The sequence below is a fragment of the Lepisosteus platostomus genome, chromosome 5 (assembly GCF_059453375.1).
Source record: "Lepisosteus platostomus isolate fLepPlt1 chromosome 5, fLepPlt1.hap1, whole genome shotgun sequence".
Taxonomy (NCBI): Eukaryota; Metazoa; Chordata; class Actinopteri; order Semionotiformes; family Lepisosteidae; genus Lepisosteus; species Lepisosteus platostomus.
The window spans coordinates 15,494,070-15,511,363 of NC_142615.1; the positions used below are offsets into that span (position 1 = coordinate 15,494,070).

A 17,294-nucleotide genomic window follows, 5' to 3' on the forward strand; every position below is an offset into this window, starting at 1 on the left:
GTTTCCTCCTTCTCGGTGGTGCAGGGCCGGATCCTGGTCGTAGACATCGACTGGAGGGGGCAGAAATTGAGAGCAATTAACGTCTATGCTCCGATGGAACCCTCTCTCCGGAAGGAAGTGTTTGCTGACCTGGCCAGCTGCTGCACCACCAACAGACAGGTGGTGCTTGGCGGGGACTTCAACGTCGACCGGGAGAAGGGGAGCGACGCTAGCTCAGCAGAGCTGGAGTCGCTACTCAAGCAGTTCTCCCTGGTAGACGGTTTCAGACGGTGCCGCCCTAACGACGGGAAAAACTCCCGGGGAGTGTGCAGCCGCCTTGGACTACATCTTTCTGCACACTACCTGCTCCCTGGAGTCGGCGACGGTGTCCCCGGAGTGGTATTCCGACCATGAGTGCGTGACAGTGGTGGCTAACACCAACCTGCCGGCATTCGGTCGTCGGTATTGGAAGCTGAACCGGGAGATATTGGAGGAAGACGACTTCAGGGCACTGTTCAGTAAAGACTACGCAAGCTGGGTCGACATGAAGGATGGCTACAGCTCCGTGGTGGAATGGTGGGAGTTCATGAAGGACAGGACCCGAACGCTGGCGCAGACGTACTGCAGACGGAAGGTGGCCAGGGAGAGGAAGGAAGCTGCGCAACTCCCGAAACAACTAGAGGAGGAGTACAGCTTGGCTAACAGGGGAGGAGCCTTCAATTCAGCCTGGGCATGGGACCTGAAGGAAAGGATCCGCAAGCTGCACACCAAGAAAGCCAAGGCTTTCCTGGTCAAGGCACAAAGGGAGCATTATGAAAATAATAAAACCTATTCCTCTTATTTCTTCAATCAGGTCCGAGAAGCCCAGAAAAAGAGGGTGATCTACAGCCTGAGACGGGGAGATGGAGAGGAAGTGCTGGACGAGAGTGACAAGGTAGAAGCGACCACCACTTTCTACAAGGAGCTCTTTTCAGAAAAGCAGACAGAGGTGAAGGCAGGTGATGCTTTTCTGGAGGGGCTGAAGGCACGAGTACCAGAGGAGGTGAGGGAGGACTTGGAGGGTCCAATCACGGCCGAGGAGCTGAAGGCTGCGCTCTTGTCCATGGAGAATGGCAAGGTGCCGGGACCGGATGGACTCCCCAAGGAATTCTACACATGCTTCTGGGACACCCTGGCGGCAGATCTGGTGGAAGTGGTGCAGGAGATCTTCCGCGGGGGAAACTCGGAAACACCATGAGGAAGGGCATCATCTCCCAGCTCTTTAAGGGAGGAGATGCCGACGACCTCAAAAACTGGAGGCCGATCACGATGCTCTGCATGGACGTAAAGATCCCGTCCAAGCTTCTGACCGCCAGACTGAGAACCGCCCTTCCCCACATCATCCACAGCAACCAGACGTGTGGGTGGAAGGGCGATCCGTCAGCTGGAACCTCCAGCTGACCAGAGACACCAGCGCCTGGGGCGAGGACCGGAATATGCCCATGACTGGACCAGGAGAAAGCCTTCGACAGAGTGAACCATAGCTATCTGTTTAGGGTGCTGGAACGCTTCGGTTTCGGAGAGAGTTTCAGCCACTGGATTAATATACTGTACTCTGACATAGGCAGCAGAGTCAACGTGAAAGGAAACCTGGGGGATTTCATTCCCCAGGAATCCGGAGTATGACAAGGCTGCTCCCTTTCACCCCTTCTCTATGTTCTTTTCACAGAGCCCCTAGCAGAGGCGGTGAGACGGGACCCTGTCATCAACCGCCTGGAGATACCGGGAGGTGCGGGGGAAGCCCTGAAGATCTCCCAGCACGCTGACGACACGATGCTGTTCCTGAGGTCGGACAGGGGGCTAAGAAGAGCCCTGCAGGTCATGGAGCAATACTCCAGAGCCTTGGGGTCGAAGCTCAACCGCCGAAAGAGCAAACTGAAGTTCTCCGGGCCCTGAAAGCACAGGACGACGGAGCCAGAGGGTCTCGAGCTCTGCACGGAGCCTCTCAAAATACTGGGGGTTTCCTTCAAGAGCTAGGACAACGAGACCATCAACCGGACCGAGAGGATCGCCAAGGTGAATGCGATGCTGGGTCTGCGGTGTACCCGCTGCTGGCCAGACTCAGATGAGAGCTGCAAGGGATGATCTTTGGCTTCGTCTGGGGCGGCAAGTACGAGTACATCACGAGAAACCGGATGTGTCAGCCGATCGAGAAAGGGGGTCGAGATGTCCCACATTTCCCCCTGAAACTCGACTGCATCTTTTTCTGCAACTTCTGTCGGGCGCAGCGGGAGCCCATCGGCCACAAGTACGAGTACTTTGTCAGGCTGTGGCTCTCCGTCCCAATGAGGCACTTGGTCCAGTGGTCAAACACTGGGCCCAAGGCAGAAGGCGACCGGAGTTCTACATCCGCGCTGTCAAGTGGAGCAGGAGGTACGAGGCCACGAGACAGCCAGAGCTCTGCACCAACCACAGAGACTTGTACAAAGACAAGTCTGGGAAAGGACGCAGCCCAAAGAACTTGGAAACCAACTGAAGGACCTCAACTGGATGGCTGTACACAAGAGACTGGCTACCAGAAAGGTCCTCTACAGACACTCGATCTCCAGGAATCCGCATTGCCCCCGGTACGCGTGTTTTGTCGAGGAGACTCAGGAGCACGTGTTCTGGAGCTGCCTCTTCGCCAAGGCGGTGTGGGGCAGAATGGACAACATTATGCAACTCCTGGGAACGGATGCAGTGCTCAGTTACCAGTACATTCTGCTGGGGGCTGGCACCCACCGGACTGGACAAGGGGACACAGGACCTGCGGGGGCTGCTGCTGTCCCTCACAAAACAAGGACTGTGGAAGGCGAGGAACACTCTCATCCGGCACAACATAAAGTGGGGGGCGAGGGAGCTGGAGGAGAGGATCCTGGCGGACCTCAGGAGGAAGACGAAGCACCACGTCACCAAATGGGGTTACCCCACGGCGAGGGAGCGCTGGAAAGGACTTTGGGCCCTATACAGGGATTAAAGGACAATAGCAAGTGGTAGGTTTGGAGGGACTCTCTTAATTGTGCAAATCCGCCCCCACTTGCAAAGATTGATAACGAACAATCAATCTCCGTTCCGCCGTTGTTTTTTATTACATGGAGTGCTAATATGTGTGAGATGTTCCTTTTGAGATGTTTTTTTTTTTGCGGAATAAAGTATATTTTGTAGAACAAAAAAAATCTTATGACAAGGTTTACAAGTTATCTGTTGAACTACATTCTAATAGGTGTGGTCACATTCCAGGTCATTTGTTTACGTTTTTGTTTCTGCAGCAACTGTTAGATGAAATGTGCTAATATGTAACCTAACTCCAGTGTGAATAACTAGAAGAGGGGAGCAGCTCCATTCCAGACCAAGGGAGCTTTGGGAGTGGCTGGGGCAGATCTCTCATTTGCATATCTGATTTGGAAATATAACACTAAACCCCCTTCTTGCATGGATTTAACTTGCACCCAAGAGTCCCCTACTGTGTATTGCTACTTATTTTTTTATGATAAGTGGTGATTACCAGTTGACAGGTTTTATTTGTTGAATTATAAATGGTTTTGTATTATCATCCTGAATGGCCTGTACTCAAGGTTTGGTAGGGTATGTGTTTTCATTTCATTTACCAAATTGAATTTTTGCTCTTTTAGTATTTGTCTAGAAGGCTTTCTGAAGTCAGGAAGCCCATTTATTTGGTGAAAAAAGATTCTGTATTAATATTAATATTTCTCATACAACATAAATAGGGTCTTTTATGAATAAAAAGATCTTGCACTTGGAAATCTTGATAAAGCTGTGTGCTTCCATACACTCTAGCAGTTTTGATTCCTAATATTTGACCTTAGGTGTGGGAACGGGTCTTTTTTGCAATTTGATTTCCAATTGATCAGCACGCTATAGAAAATAGACCCATAAAGCAACCTCAGCAGTGACAAATGTCACTGGGTCACTTGGGTTTATACGTCGGGGTCCAGTAGTGAAGCTCCGCTCCTGTTTAGCCTCCGAAGCCGTACAGGGTGCGGCCATGGCGCTTCAGCAAGTACACCACGTCCATGGCGGTGACGGTCTTCCTCTTGGCATGCTCGTTGTAGGTGACGGCGTCGCGGATGACGTTCTCCAGGAACACCTTCAGCACCCCGCGGGTCTCCTCGTAGATCAGCCCGGAGATCCGCTTCACTCCCCCACGGCGAGCCAGGCGGCGGATGGCGGGCTTGGTGATTCCCTGGATGTTGTCACGGAGAACCTTACGGTGACGCTTAGCGCCTCCTTTCCCGAGTCCCTTTCCGCCTTTGCCTCTTCCAGACATCTTCTAGTTATCAGCTGTGAACACGACACACACTGCTCATCTTTGATGTATAATAGACATCTTTCTTTGATGTCTATTATACATCAAAGAAAGATTTTTATAGGTGTAGAAACTAGTAAATAAAGCCAATGATTTGTTTTAGAAACGTATTCTTAAAATATACAATTATTCACACCTGAACAATATGTAGTTCAAATTATACATTATATACAATATAGTATTCAAATATCTAATCATCATAAAAAACACAACTAGTAAACTTCAGTTACAAATTCTAGTAACATGGCAATATATATAGTAATGACAAACACAAACTAATTACATGAACACGCTAATATTTAACTCAAAACCACATTTCGATTCAAATATAAATTTTTAAAATTTACAACTTCTTTATTTCCACGAAAATATTATTAATGTAGCACAAACGCTACTTTCTAATAAAGACAGAAAGAAACTGTTTGTTTTGTGTCTACTGGTGATCCTCCTCTCGATACTAATGAAATGTTTAATATGATCCCTCGAGAAAAAAAAGGAATCAATTTCCACCTGGAATGATTGATGCCCCATCAAACATTTTGTAATATCCCTGGAAGTTTATACTGTAGAATCCTGGTTCGTGGCTTAAATTCAAGGTAAATTAGGAACGAGTTAAGGAACTCGGAAACGAGACTAAGGAAACGAGTTGGAAACTTGATGTCGAAGTGGGATTTAAATCACCCATTTCACATTTTACTTCATTGGGCAGTATGTGCCAGAGAGCAATGCCACAGCATCCCTTCGATAGCTCAGTTGGTAGAGCGGAGGACTGTAGTGGGGTCAACAGGGAATCCTTAGGTCGCTGGTTCGATTCCGGCTCGAAGGAAGGTGCTTTTCATGTAATTTAATCAAAGAGTTAAAAAAGCGAATCTTTTTTATTCAGACATTGATCAAAAGCTCAATAATCGACTAAGCAAAGGCTCCTGTTCCGAATTCAGCCCAATTCAATTTTTTTGGCCAAGATCTGATCTTTGAATTAAGGGACTACACTGTCTGCTTTGTAATTCAAAAATACATACAAATGTCAAGTTTTTTGTAGATATAAAGGTGTTCTCTGTTTTCAAAGGATAGTTACTTAATTGGCATAATGATTTGGTATTGATTTTGTATCGTTGTATTATAAAGTTTGTGCTTTCTGTGTTTTTATCGTATTGTGAACTTATTTTTTAAACAAATGCTTGCAAAGGCAAACACGGCACACATCTGTTTATACCAGCGGTGAATTGTACATTTTTATTAAGTACAAGCTACTGTGCACTTCTGGGAGTATAACAGGTTCGATATAAAGTGGCAAAAATATAAAAGGGGAAAATACCCCAGATTGCGTGTAAAGCCCTCGTTGTGATTGTTTTAGATAAAAATGGCGTACTGTGCACGAAATTTTGCAGAAACACAATCTGATATTTTGATAATTATTATTTTAATAATTTTATAAGTATGAGGCCCCGGATCCAAATCTTCAGTTCTGATTTTTTTAAGTGATATCTTTCCTTCCTGTCGTGGAAGTCACACGATGTGAGCAATTGTTTTTTTTTTACGTTACGATCCAAAGAGCCTCAGACTCACTGTAACCAAACCAGGATGGATTGTGCTGGGAGCCGGACTGAGCTCATTCTCACTCCCTGTGCTGAAAACAGAATTAGCTCTTCCCAGAACATCGTCTACAGCTGCTGGATTGTGCTCTGCATCTTACTGCTCCGGCAGTTACTTTGACGAAAGACAAATCACTTGTGCGCTTTTAACCTTCTCGCAGCTACGGGCGAGACTGACGCTCATGATATGAAGGCACCCGCTGGTATACCTTCTCTAACTTTCAGTCGCGACAGACTTCGCTTTTTTAAAAAAAAAGTAGATATTGCCCTGAAAAAAGCATTAGCTTTATCAGTTTTATATTAATCTATTTTGAATCAAAGTTTGATATTTTGTTTTATTTTTTATTGCATTTTACATAATAATAATAATCATTATTGCTTACACTTATATAGCATTGTTCTGGATACTCCACTCAATGCGCTTTACAGGTAATGGGGACTCCCCTCCACCACCACCATTCTCCTGAATGATCACAGAGAGTCAGGACCTCGGTTTTACGTCTCAGCCGAAGGACGGCACCTGTTTACAGTTTAGCGTCCCCGTCATTGTACATTGTACAGCAGTACAGTTGATGTTCATGGACTGATGCACACAACTCCAGTGATAAAGCCCTTTTGTAAATATTGTAGAAGAATGTTAAAGGGCGAAACAACGCTCCAACCACATGAATGGTAACAAGAAGGATCGTGTTCTTATTTAATATGTGCTTTTGAATTGCCTTGTCAATACACACAGGCTTTAGAGATGGACAAATAATTGAGTGAATCAAATTAGTTTTTGTTGGTCGTCTGTGTCTTCATAACTTTGTAGGTAAGAGAGAGGATTGCGAAAATGTGCAGGTGCTTCTCAGAAGTGCGTTGGAGGTATAGGTTCCTTTAAATAACTGAGCCAGTGCATCCCCAAATCTTCTCAAGATGATCTGTGATCTGGTAACACATCTCCTGAAACTAACATTCGAGGTAGGAAGTGTGCTCTTAAACACCAAAACACTCAAAAAGGAAGAAGCAGATCTCTGTACACAAGACGGTAGTGCGATATTAGAATTTCAGAGTTCTTGACGGATTCAGGCTCCTTCTCAGAGGTCCTTGCTCGCCAAATAACTTCGCATCTGAGGAAGAGCACCACGGAAAAAACCCAATTCAACAAGAGAGCGCGTTGGTTGCTCTTGCTCTTAATGCAAGGAGCTGTTTTTTTTTTCCTCGCAATAATAATTATTAACCAGAAACAGCAGCACAGGTAGGTCGCATTTGTGATTATGTTTTCTCTATGAAAAAAAAGACATTTTTCCGTTGCACGATTTCTCGTTTTTTATCAAAGCGTACAGAAATAAAAAAGAAGAAGAAATAGTGTCGCAAAAGAACTCTGTCGCCCTTGGGAGATGTCAAACGCATTGGACATGAAAATGGCAGATAAAAGTCAGTTCTCTTCGTTTCTCAGTGTCGGGGCTGCTATGTAAAAGAGGGAATTTGCTCTGAGCGCAGGTTCAGCGCTTACTGAAAGCAGATGTCAGTAGCGGTGTGTCCAAGCGGCTGTAAAAGGTGAAGGTCGTCCTGTCACCGTAGCCTAGTTGGTTAAAGCGCTTCTCTATTAAACAAAAGAACCGAGATTCAAATCCCAGCCGTGTCTTTCTTCCTATCTTGTAGTACAGAACGTATCATTTCGGGCAATCACAAAGGGCTTGATTTCGTTAATTGCATGTGTTCATTTCCTTTCTGGAAAACTTGTTTTTGATGAAATTCACACAGCTTGCGAAAAATGAAATTCAATTATTGGTTATCAGTGCAGAAGAAATATTACAGGCTGGCAAAATAAACGGGAAGAGATTTTTTTTTTTAACCGAAAACTTGTGATTCGAGAAATGACCTTACCAATCAGTCTCTGTGGCGCAATCGGTTAGCGCGTTCGGCTGTTAACCGAAAGGTTGGTGGTTCGAGTCCACCCAGGGACGGGGTTCTCTTGCGATGTAAACGTTGTCTTCAGTCCATTGGATTTCTCAGCGAAACCATAACCATTTTAATATTTGCAGGAAATGCGAGTGTTTAACACGTGTCAGGGTCACCTGGAAATGTCCAATAATGCCCAACATTGCAACTCCCCAGAAAACCATATTCAGTCAAAAGAAATTATCGTCGAATCTTCATTTATACTCCAGTTGAATCCTCTGCTGAAATATTTTAAAAATACAATGCAGGTTTGTTTGAGAACTTGACAAGCATTCTTACAATAGCACCGTGCAGTTGGATTTTGATATTTTGACATATTTACCTTAATTTTAAACATAAATACTATACAGTCTATTGTAATTTTAAAATATGTTAGCTGAGGATGCAAAGGCTTGAAAGGGAAAGGTCAAAGGGTATAGTAAAAACGAGGTTAGGATTGGTGGAGGTGGTAGGGGTGTTGGTGGTTTTTCTCTGAAGAGGATAATTGAGTTTTTTATCTTTCTCTGAAGTGAGAAATTGGAAGAGTTGGGAGTTGAGGGATCTGATGAGGTTAGTTATAAAAGGAAGTTGATGTGGAGCTGTTAGCCATAAAACTTCCTAATGTCTTTGATGTTGTCATCAAAGATAAACTGCAGTAAGCAAAGATAAAAAGAAAATTATCTTTTCTTACTGCCCTGTCTTGCTCACACCTGAAGAAGGCTCCACGGCCAACACGTTGTTTCCTTTCTTCTCTTTTCAGCATGTAATAATCCTTTAATTTTTCCTTTGCAGCCTACGCATGCTGACACAGCTACTCACCTGATATATAACATTCCTATAATCGCACTATGAATGTCCACTGTGGGTATTTTTTCCATTATTATTTATTTTGGCATTGAAGCATATTTTATGTAATACTGAAGTGTCATATTCACTGAAAAACATATTTTTTCATTTAGAAAGAATTAAAAAAATATAAATCACTATGAATTACATTTAACCTGCTCTGATCTAGGTTTTCTATATACTTTAACATGCCATGTTCAGCATGTCACAACACAGAAATGCAACAGTGAAGTTTTGTAATTACAAATGTTCGTGATGAGTGATTTTGTCTCTCTTACCTTAGTGTCGGAATACTAAGATGTTTTGGTAACGAGGAAGGAGGGAAAAAGTAATTCAGCAGAAGGGGTGCTATTTTGTTGACTATAAATCCTCACATGCCATGTTCAGAGGGTCATATTAAAAATAATTTTCTTATACTTCATGATTTTCATAATTTGTTACATTGTGTCTCACACCTTTGTGTCTCACACCAGGAATTGAGAGAATATTTATTGGGATGGGAACCACTGGTTTTAGCTGGGGATTTAAATTCTCTTTTAGAAAGAGAAGGCAGAATGAGGGGTGAGAGACAGGTCCAATTTGATAAATCATCAATATTATTGCAAACGGTATGTTAACGGTATGTAAAGATTTTAAACTGAAAGATGCCCTCAAACTTCATAGTCAGGGGATGGCAGGTTTCACATGGCACAAGTCTAATGGGACCCAAGCCTCACGCATAGATTTTGTTTTGATACGTGATTTTACTTGCACAACTGCAGGCTTAACCCCTGTTTTTTTCTCTGACCATTGTTTACTGTCATGTACACTTGCTATTCCAACGGTTGTTACTGTGGGGAAGGGTGTGTGGAAGCTGAATATTTCACTTCTGGAGGATGAGGAAGTGAGGAGCAGGTTCAGGGAAAGATATAAGGAATGGCAGTCTTTGTATGACCTGTTTGGCACAAGAGCACAGTGGTGGGAGGAGGTGAAGGAGCGTACAAAAGCATTCTTCATAGAGATGGGGAGGAGAAAACAGGCTAGGATACGAAGGGTTGAAAACGGATTCCAAAAGAGAATGCAGAGGTATGTTAAGTTATTAGAAGAGGGGTGGGACTTCAGTGAGGAAATCAAAGAATTAAAGAATGAGCTTTTAAATCTCTCTAGAGAAAAGATTAAAAAAATCATGTTTCAAAGCAAAGTGAAAGAGATTCTTTTTCAAGAAAAGGGTTGCAGGGAGGGGACTAATGTCAGCATTGAAGGGACGAGAGGGGGTTTTGCAAACTTGTATGGAAGACATGTTGACTGTAGCTGAGGATTTCTATGGGGAGTTGTTTGGAAAGAAAGAAGTGTCTAAGGATTTTTTTAGAAACATTTGTGCAAGTCATTCCAAAGAGTGTAAAAGATGATACCGTGTTATCAAAAGGCCTTTCTGTAGAAGAGTTAATGGAAAGTTTGAAGACCTTCAAAACGGGTAAAACTCCAGGGTTGGATGGTCTACCCATTGAGTTTTACAGGGCCTTTTGGGATAATTTAGCATTGGATCTTTTAACCATTTTTAAAGAATTTGAGTTTTTAGAAGAACTGCCGGACAGCTTTAAGACGGGAGTTGTGATCTTACTATTCAAATAGAATGATCGCACAGACCTGGCAAATTGGCGACCGATAACTTTATTGAATTGTGATCTTAAACTGCTTTCCAAGTGTTTAACGCTTCGATTAAAATCTGTCCTGAGTGAAGTCATTCATCCAGATCAAGCTTGTGGTGTGGCAGGGAGGAGGATCACGGACAGCCTAATACTGATTAGAGATACCATAGGTTATGCGAGAGAGAGGAATATTGGATTAGCGGTCTTAAACTTGGATTTTGAGAAAGCTTACGATCGTATCTCTCATGAGTATATGTTTAGAGTACTACCAAAGATGGGGCTTTCAACCAGGTTCCTCACTTGGGTAAGGTTATTATATAAGGGTATAGGAAGTAGAATAATGATTAATGGAAGCATGTCAAATGTGGTTGATGTGAATTGCGGTGTTCGCCAAGGCTGTCCGTTATCCCCACTCCTTTTTGTTTGCTGCATAGAACCACTGGCACAAGCCTTAAGAATGGAGAATGGGATTGAAGGCATTAAAATCCCTGGGAGTGGGGCCCAAGAGGTGAGAACTGTACTATACATGGACGATGTAAATGTTTTTTGTACAGATTATAAGGGAGTCAGAAATAGCTTGGAGGTGACAACCCAGTTTTGCGGCGCATCAGGGGCCAAGCTGAATAAAAATAAATGTGTGCTGATGCAATATGGAAACTGGAGTGAAGAGGAAAATGTGGGAATCACAATTCTGGAGGTCAAAATGGGAGAGAGTAAAGAGGGTGGTTGTAGAAAAAAAGGTGGAAATGGGTGGAAAAGGAATGCCTGAACTGTTCACTTTCCTAATGTACAAATATGTATCATTACATTTGTCTTTAGCGGTAGGGAACAGGGGGAAAGTATCCTTTACGTCTCGCTTTTTGTGTGGTTTTTATTTAAGGACATTGAAAGTTTTAGAGGTCCCTTTAACAGCACCTGTTGCTTTTAACCTCCCATATTCATATTTTATCATAAAGAAATTTTTAAGGGAATGGAATTTGGAAAATGAGGCCCTGGATGTGTTGACAAGTGCAAGAAGGTTGGAACTTGTTGTGCAGGGTAGAGGTGCAGTATGTCATATTCGTGGCCTTGTGGCTGGGGATCCCAGCCATGTTTGGAAAAGGGTTGGCCACACAGTTTTGTTGAACAGACACAGAGACATGTGCTGGTTGATTGCACATGAAGTTTTACCAACGAGGGCTGTGATGTATTCGAGAGGCATGGGGAAGACATCAAGGTGTCCAGTGGAAGGATGCGGACAAGAAGAATCCATCCGGCACGTCCTGTGGGACTGTGGCATCGCAAAAGAGGTGTGGACATTGGCTAACAGCTGGATAAGGTGCTTTCTGGCTTGCGGTATAAGTGACCCCCAGGTAGTGCTCTATGGATATGGACTTGAGAAGCTATCGAAATCGGAAGAAAGAAAAGCCTGGCAGGTCATCTGTTGCCTAAGGGAAGCTTTATGGAAGACTAGAACTACATTGGTATATAGAATGGAAAAAACTCCACCTCTGTCAGTGATACAGAAGGCTGTCTTATTTGAGAGACTACATTTTGATCCACCGGAGAAGATTTGGGGAGAAAGAGACTGATAGGGTCTGGAAGTTTACATTATGGTCCAAGCTTGTTGCAATCAAATGGTGATGGATCACAAGTCATGTTTTAGCAGGTCATGTTGGGAACTTTTTTTGTGATGCCTCTTGCCTTGCACAAAAATTGTCTAGTGTTTTTATTCTTTGCTTTTGTATCTTATTTAATTTTATGTAGAACTTAATAGTGTAAGTTGTTATCGCTTGTGTATCAATAAAAACTTTAAAATTTAAATTTTGTGTTTTTTTTATGCAGAAGCTGGGATTCTTTCGCTTTTATAATAATAATTATTATTATTAGTGGATTATTGGAGTTAGTGGTTACTATGCTAAACTGGCGCGAATGGCGCTTCTATTTCTTCTCTCTGCTCAAACACTGCTGGGCAAAGCTTAAATTAAAACCCTTTTTCTAAAACATTGAGTGTGAGGGGTAACAGGTGGAGTTTAAAGCCAAATAAAGGGCTGTTTTGGATGAAAGCAGTAGATTGGGTCTGATCGAGCTCGTTACTCATCACTCACGCAAACTCCATACGTGCGGTAAAGAGAAGAGTACAGATGCAGCCATTCAAAATGGGTGGGGTATTTCGCGGCATACCCCGGTGGGCGTGTCGCGGTGTCACGCAGTATCACGCGGTTAATCGCGTCATTTGACGTCATTGCCGGAAACTATCCGGCGTCACCTTGTAAAACCGCCAGGGGGAGCATTTTCCTCTCATGTACAGCATTTGAGCTTTTAATTTTAAACTGTGTATTACAGCATATTAATCATCAGTCATTAAAATGTTGGTCTATTTTATGAAAGCAAGATTGCTCAGTTGGACAAAAGTACACAACCTACCTTTATCAGAAATATATATGCATCAAAGCCTTTACCGAAGATATTACTAATAATATTAATAATGAATGACTTTGGACAAGCTGTATACTCAAAGCATAATTTCTTTAGCACATTTGTACAAGCACTTGGAATCTGTCCAAGCCATACTTTGTCAGGCATTTTGTTTTACTTCAACGGGCTTAAAAACTCCCTTGCTTTTAACATGGCGTTTCATAATTTCTAACTACGAAAATGATTTAAAATGCGACACTTATCATTCAACTAGAGCTCAAAATATCACAAGGATCCTCAAGAGCACAGCAAAGACTGTATTAAAAGATACTTGTATGTATCAACGCTTTCTTTTCCGTATACCAGATTTTATGGAATCACTTCAGAAGGGTGTCAGCCAGTCAGATTCCAGGAATCGGTACTTTAAAGGAAAAATACAAACCGGTATTCCATTTCTCCCTGACGATTTTAAGCATCCAAGTATTTAACTAGCATGTGAAATAGCGTGTGAAAAAGTGGTAGTTTTAAGCTTTTCTGCTAATATAATATGGAATCGCGTATCTAAAAAATTGAATAACGATATGATTATATTCGTGTACTGCGACAGAGCTGCGTAGGGCTGTTTCGCCTCTCTCTTCATGTGACTTCCCTTATAGCCTACTGGTCTATGTGCCCGATTACCAACTCACGGGTTGTGTGTTCAAATCCAGCTGGTGCTGGACATTTCTTTTAACAAACATTTCTTCGAAATAATAGAATAGCGATAGTATGGACAATCAATTGACTTTTTTATTTCAAAATATCACAACATGATCGATTCTAAGTCATTTTTGATAACAATGAATAGTCACCTTCTTCCCTTCTGACAACGGTCCCTGCTTCTGCTTCCTGCTTCAATTGTGTGTGTGTAATAGAGTAAATTTTTATAGAGAAATGGAGGCTGGACAGTATGCGTTACAATATACACATTTATATTGATTTAAATCATGTTTTGATTTAAATCGCAAACGTGTGTTTAATTATGTGTTTTTTTATCATAATCAGGCTAATGCAACATAAATTGATACAGTATCTTTGTCTTCTAAGTATCTTAATAAACTTTCAGCATAGCTTTCTACTCGTTTAGATTTATATCTCTTGGGATTTTGGGATCAAACGTGGAAGGATTAGGTTGTAATCGTTTTTATTTTTCAAGTACGTTTTAGAAAAGTGTAATCTATACCTGCCCAGGCTGTACACCTTCCTTAACCTCGCCTTTCACTCCTGTCCTGCTCTTCCCCGCGCACCCCAGCCGGGTGCTCTTCGGCCTCGGCCCGGGACGAATGTATATTTTGATATTTACACCCGGCGCGGCACCGAGGGAGCGTCTGCATTTATAACTTTTTCTTTTTTTTTCAGCATGGAATAAACCTGTTACTTGATTCATATGGATGCCCGGTTCCACCAGGGATTCAAAACATTTTTTATTTTTTTTTATATTTATTTTTATTTTTTATTTTTTTTTTAATCGGGTATCAAAGGGAATAGGCAGTATAACCCTGTTCATGCACAAACTGTGGCATGTTACATTGATTTGGGTGTCTCCTCTTGCCAGAAAGCTCTAAATTGCATTTTGAGCGCGGTTTTTGACTTTTTTTAAATTGCATTTTGGGCACAGACAGCACATACAATGGTTAATGAACTGTGCCAAGAAATTTAAAATGGTATTCTTTAGGTGTGAGGGTAGGAGTGGACCGCAGCAGGCATAATCAGCAAACCAGGAAAACAAAGAACAGGACAGGTGAGATGTGTATCCAGAAAGCGAGTGATCAGAAAAAGGAAATGGTGTTACACCCAGGTTTTCGAACCCAATTGTTTTAACTTGCTAATGCATCAGACACATTTCCTGGCGTATTGTGTTTTAAATAAAATAGGAGTGTCTTTCCCTGGCATTAGCTCATCGGTATGGTGTAAGTTTTATCTGTACCATACCATACAGTATATAGGTACAGAATTCAAGCTGCACCACTGTATCGCTTTGGTAAGGAGACGGACAATGACCAAAATCACGAAGACTCTCTCACACCAAATAATGAAGATGAAAAGAAACGGGAAGTCAACACGGGACAATGTACAGCAGTTGGCTTCGATGGACATCTTCGTTTCTGAAAGCACAGTGAGACGGCATTATAAAGGGGAGAGGAGGCAAAGAGAATCTAAACCGAGGATGATTCAAAGGTAAATAAATTTCTAAAAATACCTTTCTTGCATGTAAATACAACTACGCACATTATTTTTAAAGCTAACTGCTGATCTCTTTTTTTTCAAGTCCTATTGTGCGAGCTATCAACAAACTGACCGATGAAAATGATGAGCTACCGGCGATGCAAGTCCAAAGACGGCTATGGGCTGACCTTGGTGCGAATATTAGCCCGACATCGATAAGAAGAGTACAAAGGAGGCTTGGATGGAGATACAGAAAAACCAACACATGACCCATGATAAGGCTAAAAAACAAAGAGGAAAGACTTAAGCAAGCGCTCCAATGGATTGAACAGGGGGGGGCATTTCAGGATGTACTTTTCACCAACGAAACAACAGTGTCTCTGGAACAGTTTTCAAAAATGGGGAGATATGTGGACAAGCCAAAACCCAAACATCCACTGAAGGTTCACGTCTGCGGGGTATATCTAGAAGAGGCCCGGGACCACTTCTTATTTTCGAAGGAATTATGGACCGTGTATTCTTCGAGGAAGTCGTGGTCCCACAGCATGCTGCCCCACATATCAGGGAGCAGTTTGGATCAAGGCACCGTCTCTTTCAAGACAACGATCCGAAACACACAGCAGCATGGGCGAGGCTCAGAGCAGAAGGAGTGAAATGTGTGAAAACTCCAGCCGAATCCCCAGATCTAAATCCGATAGAGATGGTTTGGCATTCGTTCAAAGACTACGTTCGGAAAACTGCTAAGCCCGTCACAAAGCAGGAACTGATCGATGCAATCTATAAATTCTGGGAGGAAGAACTGACCGAACAAAATTGTAAAAATTTTATTAACAGGCTGTTTCGTGTTCTTCCTAGGATTGTTGACCGGGGCGTGGGACATTTGGGAATGTAAGTCTGAGAAAGACAGTCTCACGTTTGTGGACAATCTGTCCACAAACAAAACATTCCTGTTAGACAAGAGGAATTGAAAAAAAACAAATTTTGTCAAATAATTTTTTTGAATCCCCGGCGGAACACATTCCATAAGAATCAGCGCTTTACTTCGCGCTTTACAACCCTTACTTTGTGCGACTGGAAAAGAATTAGTGATCGGATCAACAAAATGCATTCGTAGAAGGAGGCGCTCTTTTCCTCTGGTCTAACACTCTGTCCACAAACAAAACATTCCTGTTTGACAAGAGGAATTGAAAAAAAACAATTTTGTCAATGGAAACCGGTGTGTGTGTCTCTCTCTGCTGGATGTCCCTCTCACTCTCTGCTGAATGAATAAAAGCATTTTATTAAAAACGCGTTTGTGTTTGTCTGGTATTTACTTTGGTCCCTTTTAACTGTTTTTCGATCTACTGTATTGCTTTGAGATGCCACTTTTAAAGGTGATATGTAAAATAAAGTTTTTTATTATTGTTATAGAGAAACATGATTAGATAAAGTCCTACACATAACTTTCTTAATTCGATGTATTTAAAGCAGTGAACTACTGTAGGTGTAACATAACATTCAGAAATACAATCGAGAATAGTTTTGTGGTGTTTGTTTAGATGAAACGTTCCTAAAACGTATAACGTAACAAAATTAAAGAGGATTAAAATCTGTAATCTTTCCACTTGTACTGTATGTCATCGGAAAGTTTCTGCTTTGTGTAAGGATGGTATCAAAAAGCAATCTTAAGTGGTGAGTAGCTGTGGTCAATGTATTTAAGGGACTTAAAAGTAAAAGGAGATGCTTCATATTGCTTGACTAATTTTAAAAACGAAGTTATAAATGCAGACGCTCCCTCGGTACTAGTATTTTAGTACTTAGTACTAAAGTACTAAGTATTTATTTTAGTACTAAAAATAAGATACACTCTACAGACATTCACAACGGTGACTGTCAGAAGATAAGACACAGCGGCTCAGGCACCTGCTGAATGGAAAAGGGGCACTTTAATTTTCTGTATGGCTAATACTAAAGCCAATACTAATATTCAATACTTTAATAATCTTTTCTGTATGTTTAACAATAGTGGGTACTGGCCTTATTCGTCCCTGCTCCCGTTGTTAGGTGTTAATGTGTTGTTAAGTGTGAATTTGTACCTGTTTCCCTGAGTTCTGGCTTTTTTTCTGGAAAACCATAACTCTGGTCTTGTCCAGATTGACTGTTGGCGCCCAGGTCTGACAGTGCTGCTCCAGCAGCGCCAGGTTCTGGCGCAGCCTCTGTTCTGTGGGCGACAGCGGGACCAGGTCGTCTGCAAAGAGCAGGAACTCGATTTCCATGATTAATGCAGATCAGTAAATCAAGGGACAAAACAATTATTGCGCCCGGCTCCTCAATGGGGTTTGACGTGCTAATGCGTTGGTTTAACAGTCCGGGTGTGGCAAGCCTCTAATGTCTCCCGAC

At 42.4% G+C, this 17,294-nt stretch overlaps 1 protein-coding gene, 3 non-coding genes and 1 pseudogene across 4 annotated transcripts; 4 read left to right on the top strand and 1 right to left on the bottom strand.

Moving 5' to 3' along the window:
- Positions 1–3,611: 3,611 nt before the first annotated feature.
- LOC148664045 (U7 small nuclear RNA) lies at positions 3,612–3,667 on the top strand. The gene has a single exon (XR_015938944.1). It is a non-coding gene; the product is annotated as a U7 small nuclear RNA (small nuclear RNA).
- A 306-nt stretch (positions 3,668–3,973) lies between these two features.
- Positions 3,974–4,285, bottom strand: LOC148664046 (histone H4-like). Its single transcript, XM_088631463.1, has one exon. The coding sequence runs from the start codon at positions 4,283–4,285 to the stop codon at positions 3,974–3,976; it is 312 nt and encodes a 103-aa protein (XP_088487589.1).
- A 777-nt stretch (positions 4,286–5,062) lies between these two features.
- Positions 5,063–5,150, top strand: trnay-gua (transfer RNA tyrosine (anticodon GUA)). The gene is given in 2 exon segments: positions 5,063–5,099; positions 5,115–5,150. It is a non-coding gene; the product is annotated as a tRNA-Tyr (tRNA).
- Positions 5,151–6,748: 1,598 nt separating this feature from the next.
- Positions 6,749–9,979, top strand: LOC148664048 (uncharacterized; annotated as a pseudogene).
- trnan-guu (transfer RNA asparagine (anticodon GUU)) lies at positions 7,792–7,865 on the top strand. Its single transcript has one exon. It is a non-coding gene; the product is annotated as a tRNA-Asn (tRNA).
- Positions 9,980–17,294: the final 7,315 nt, after the last annotated feature.

Bases quoted from the DNA above. Each gene is read 5' to 3' on its own strand.
- LOC148664046 (XM_088631463.1), bottom strand. From the start codon at position 4,285: ATGTCTGGAAGAGGCAAAGGCGGAAAGGGACTCGGGAAAGGAGGCGCT.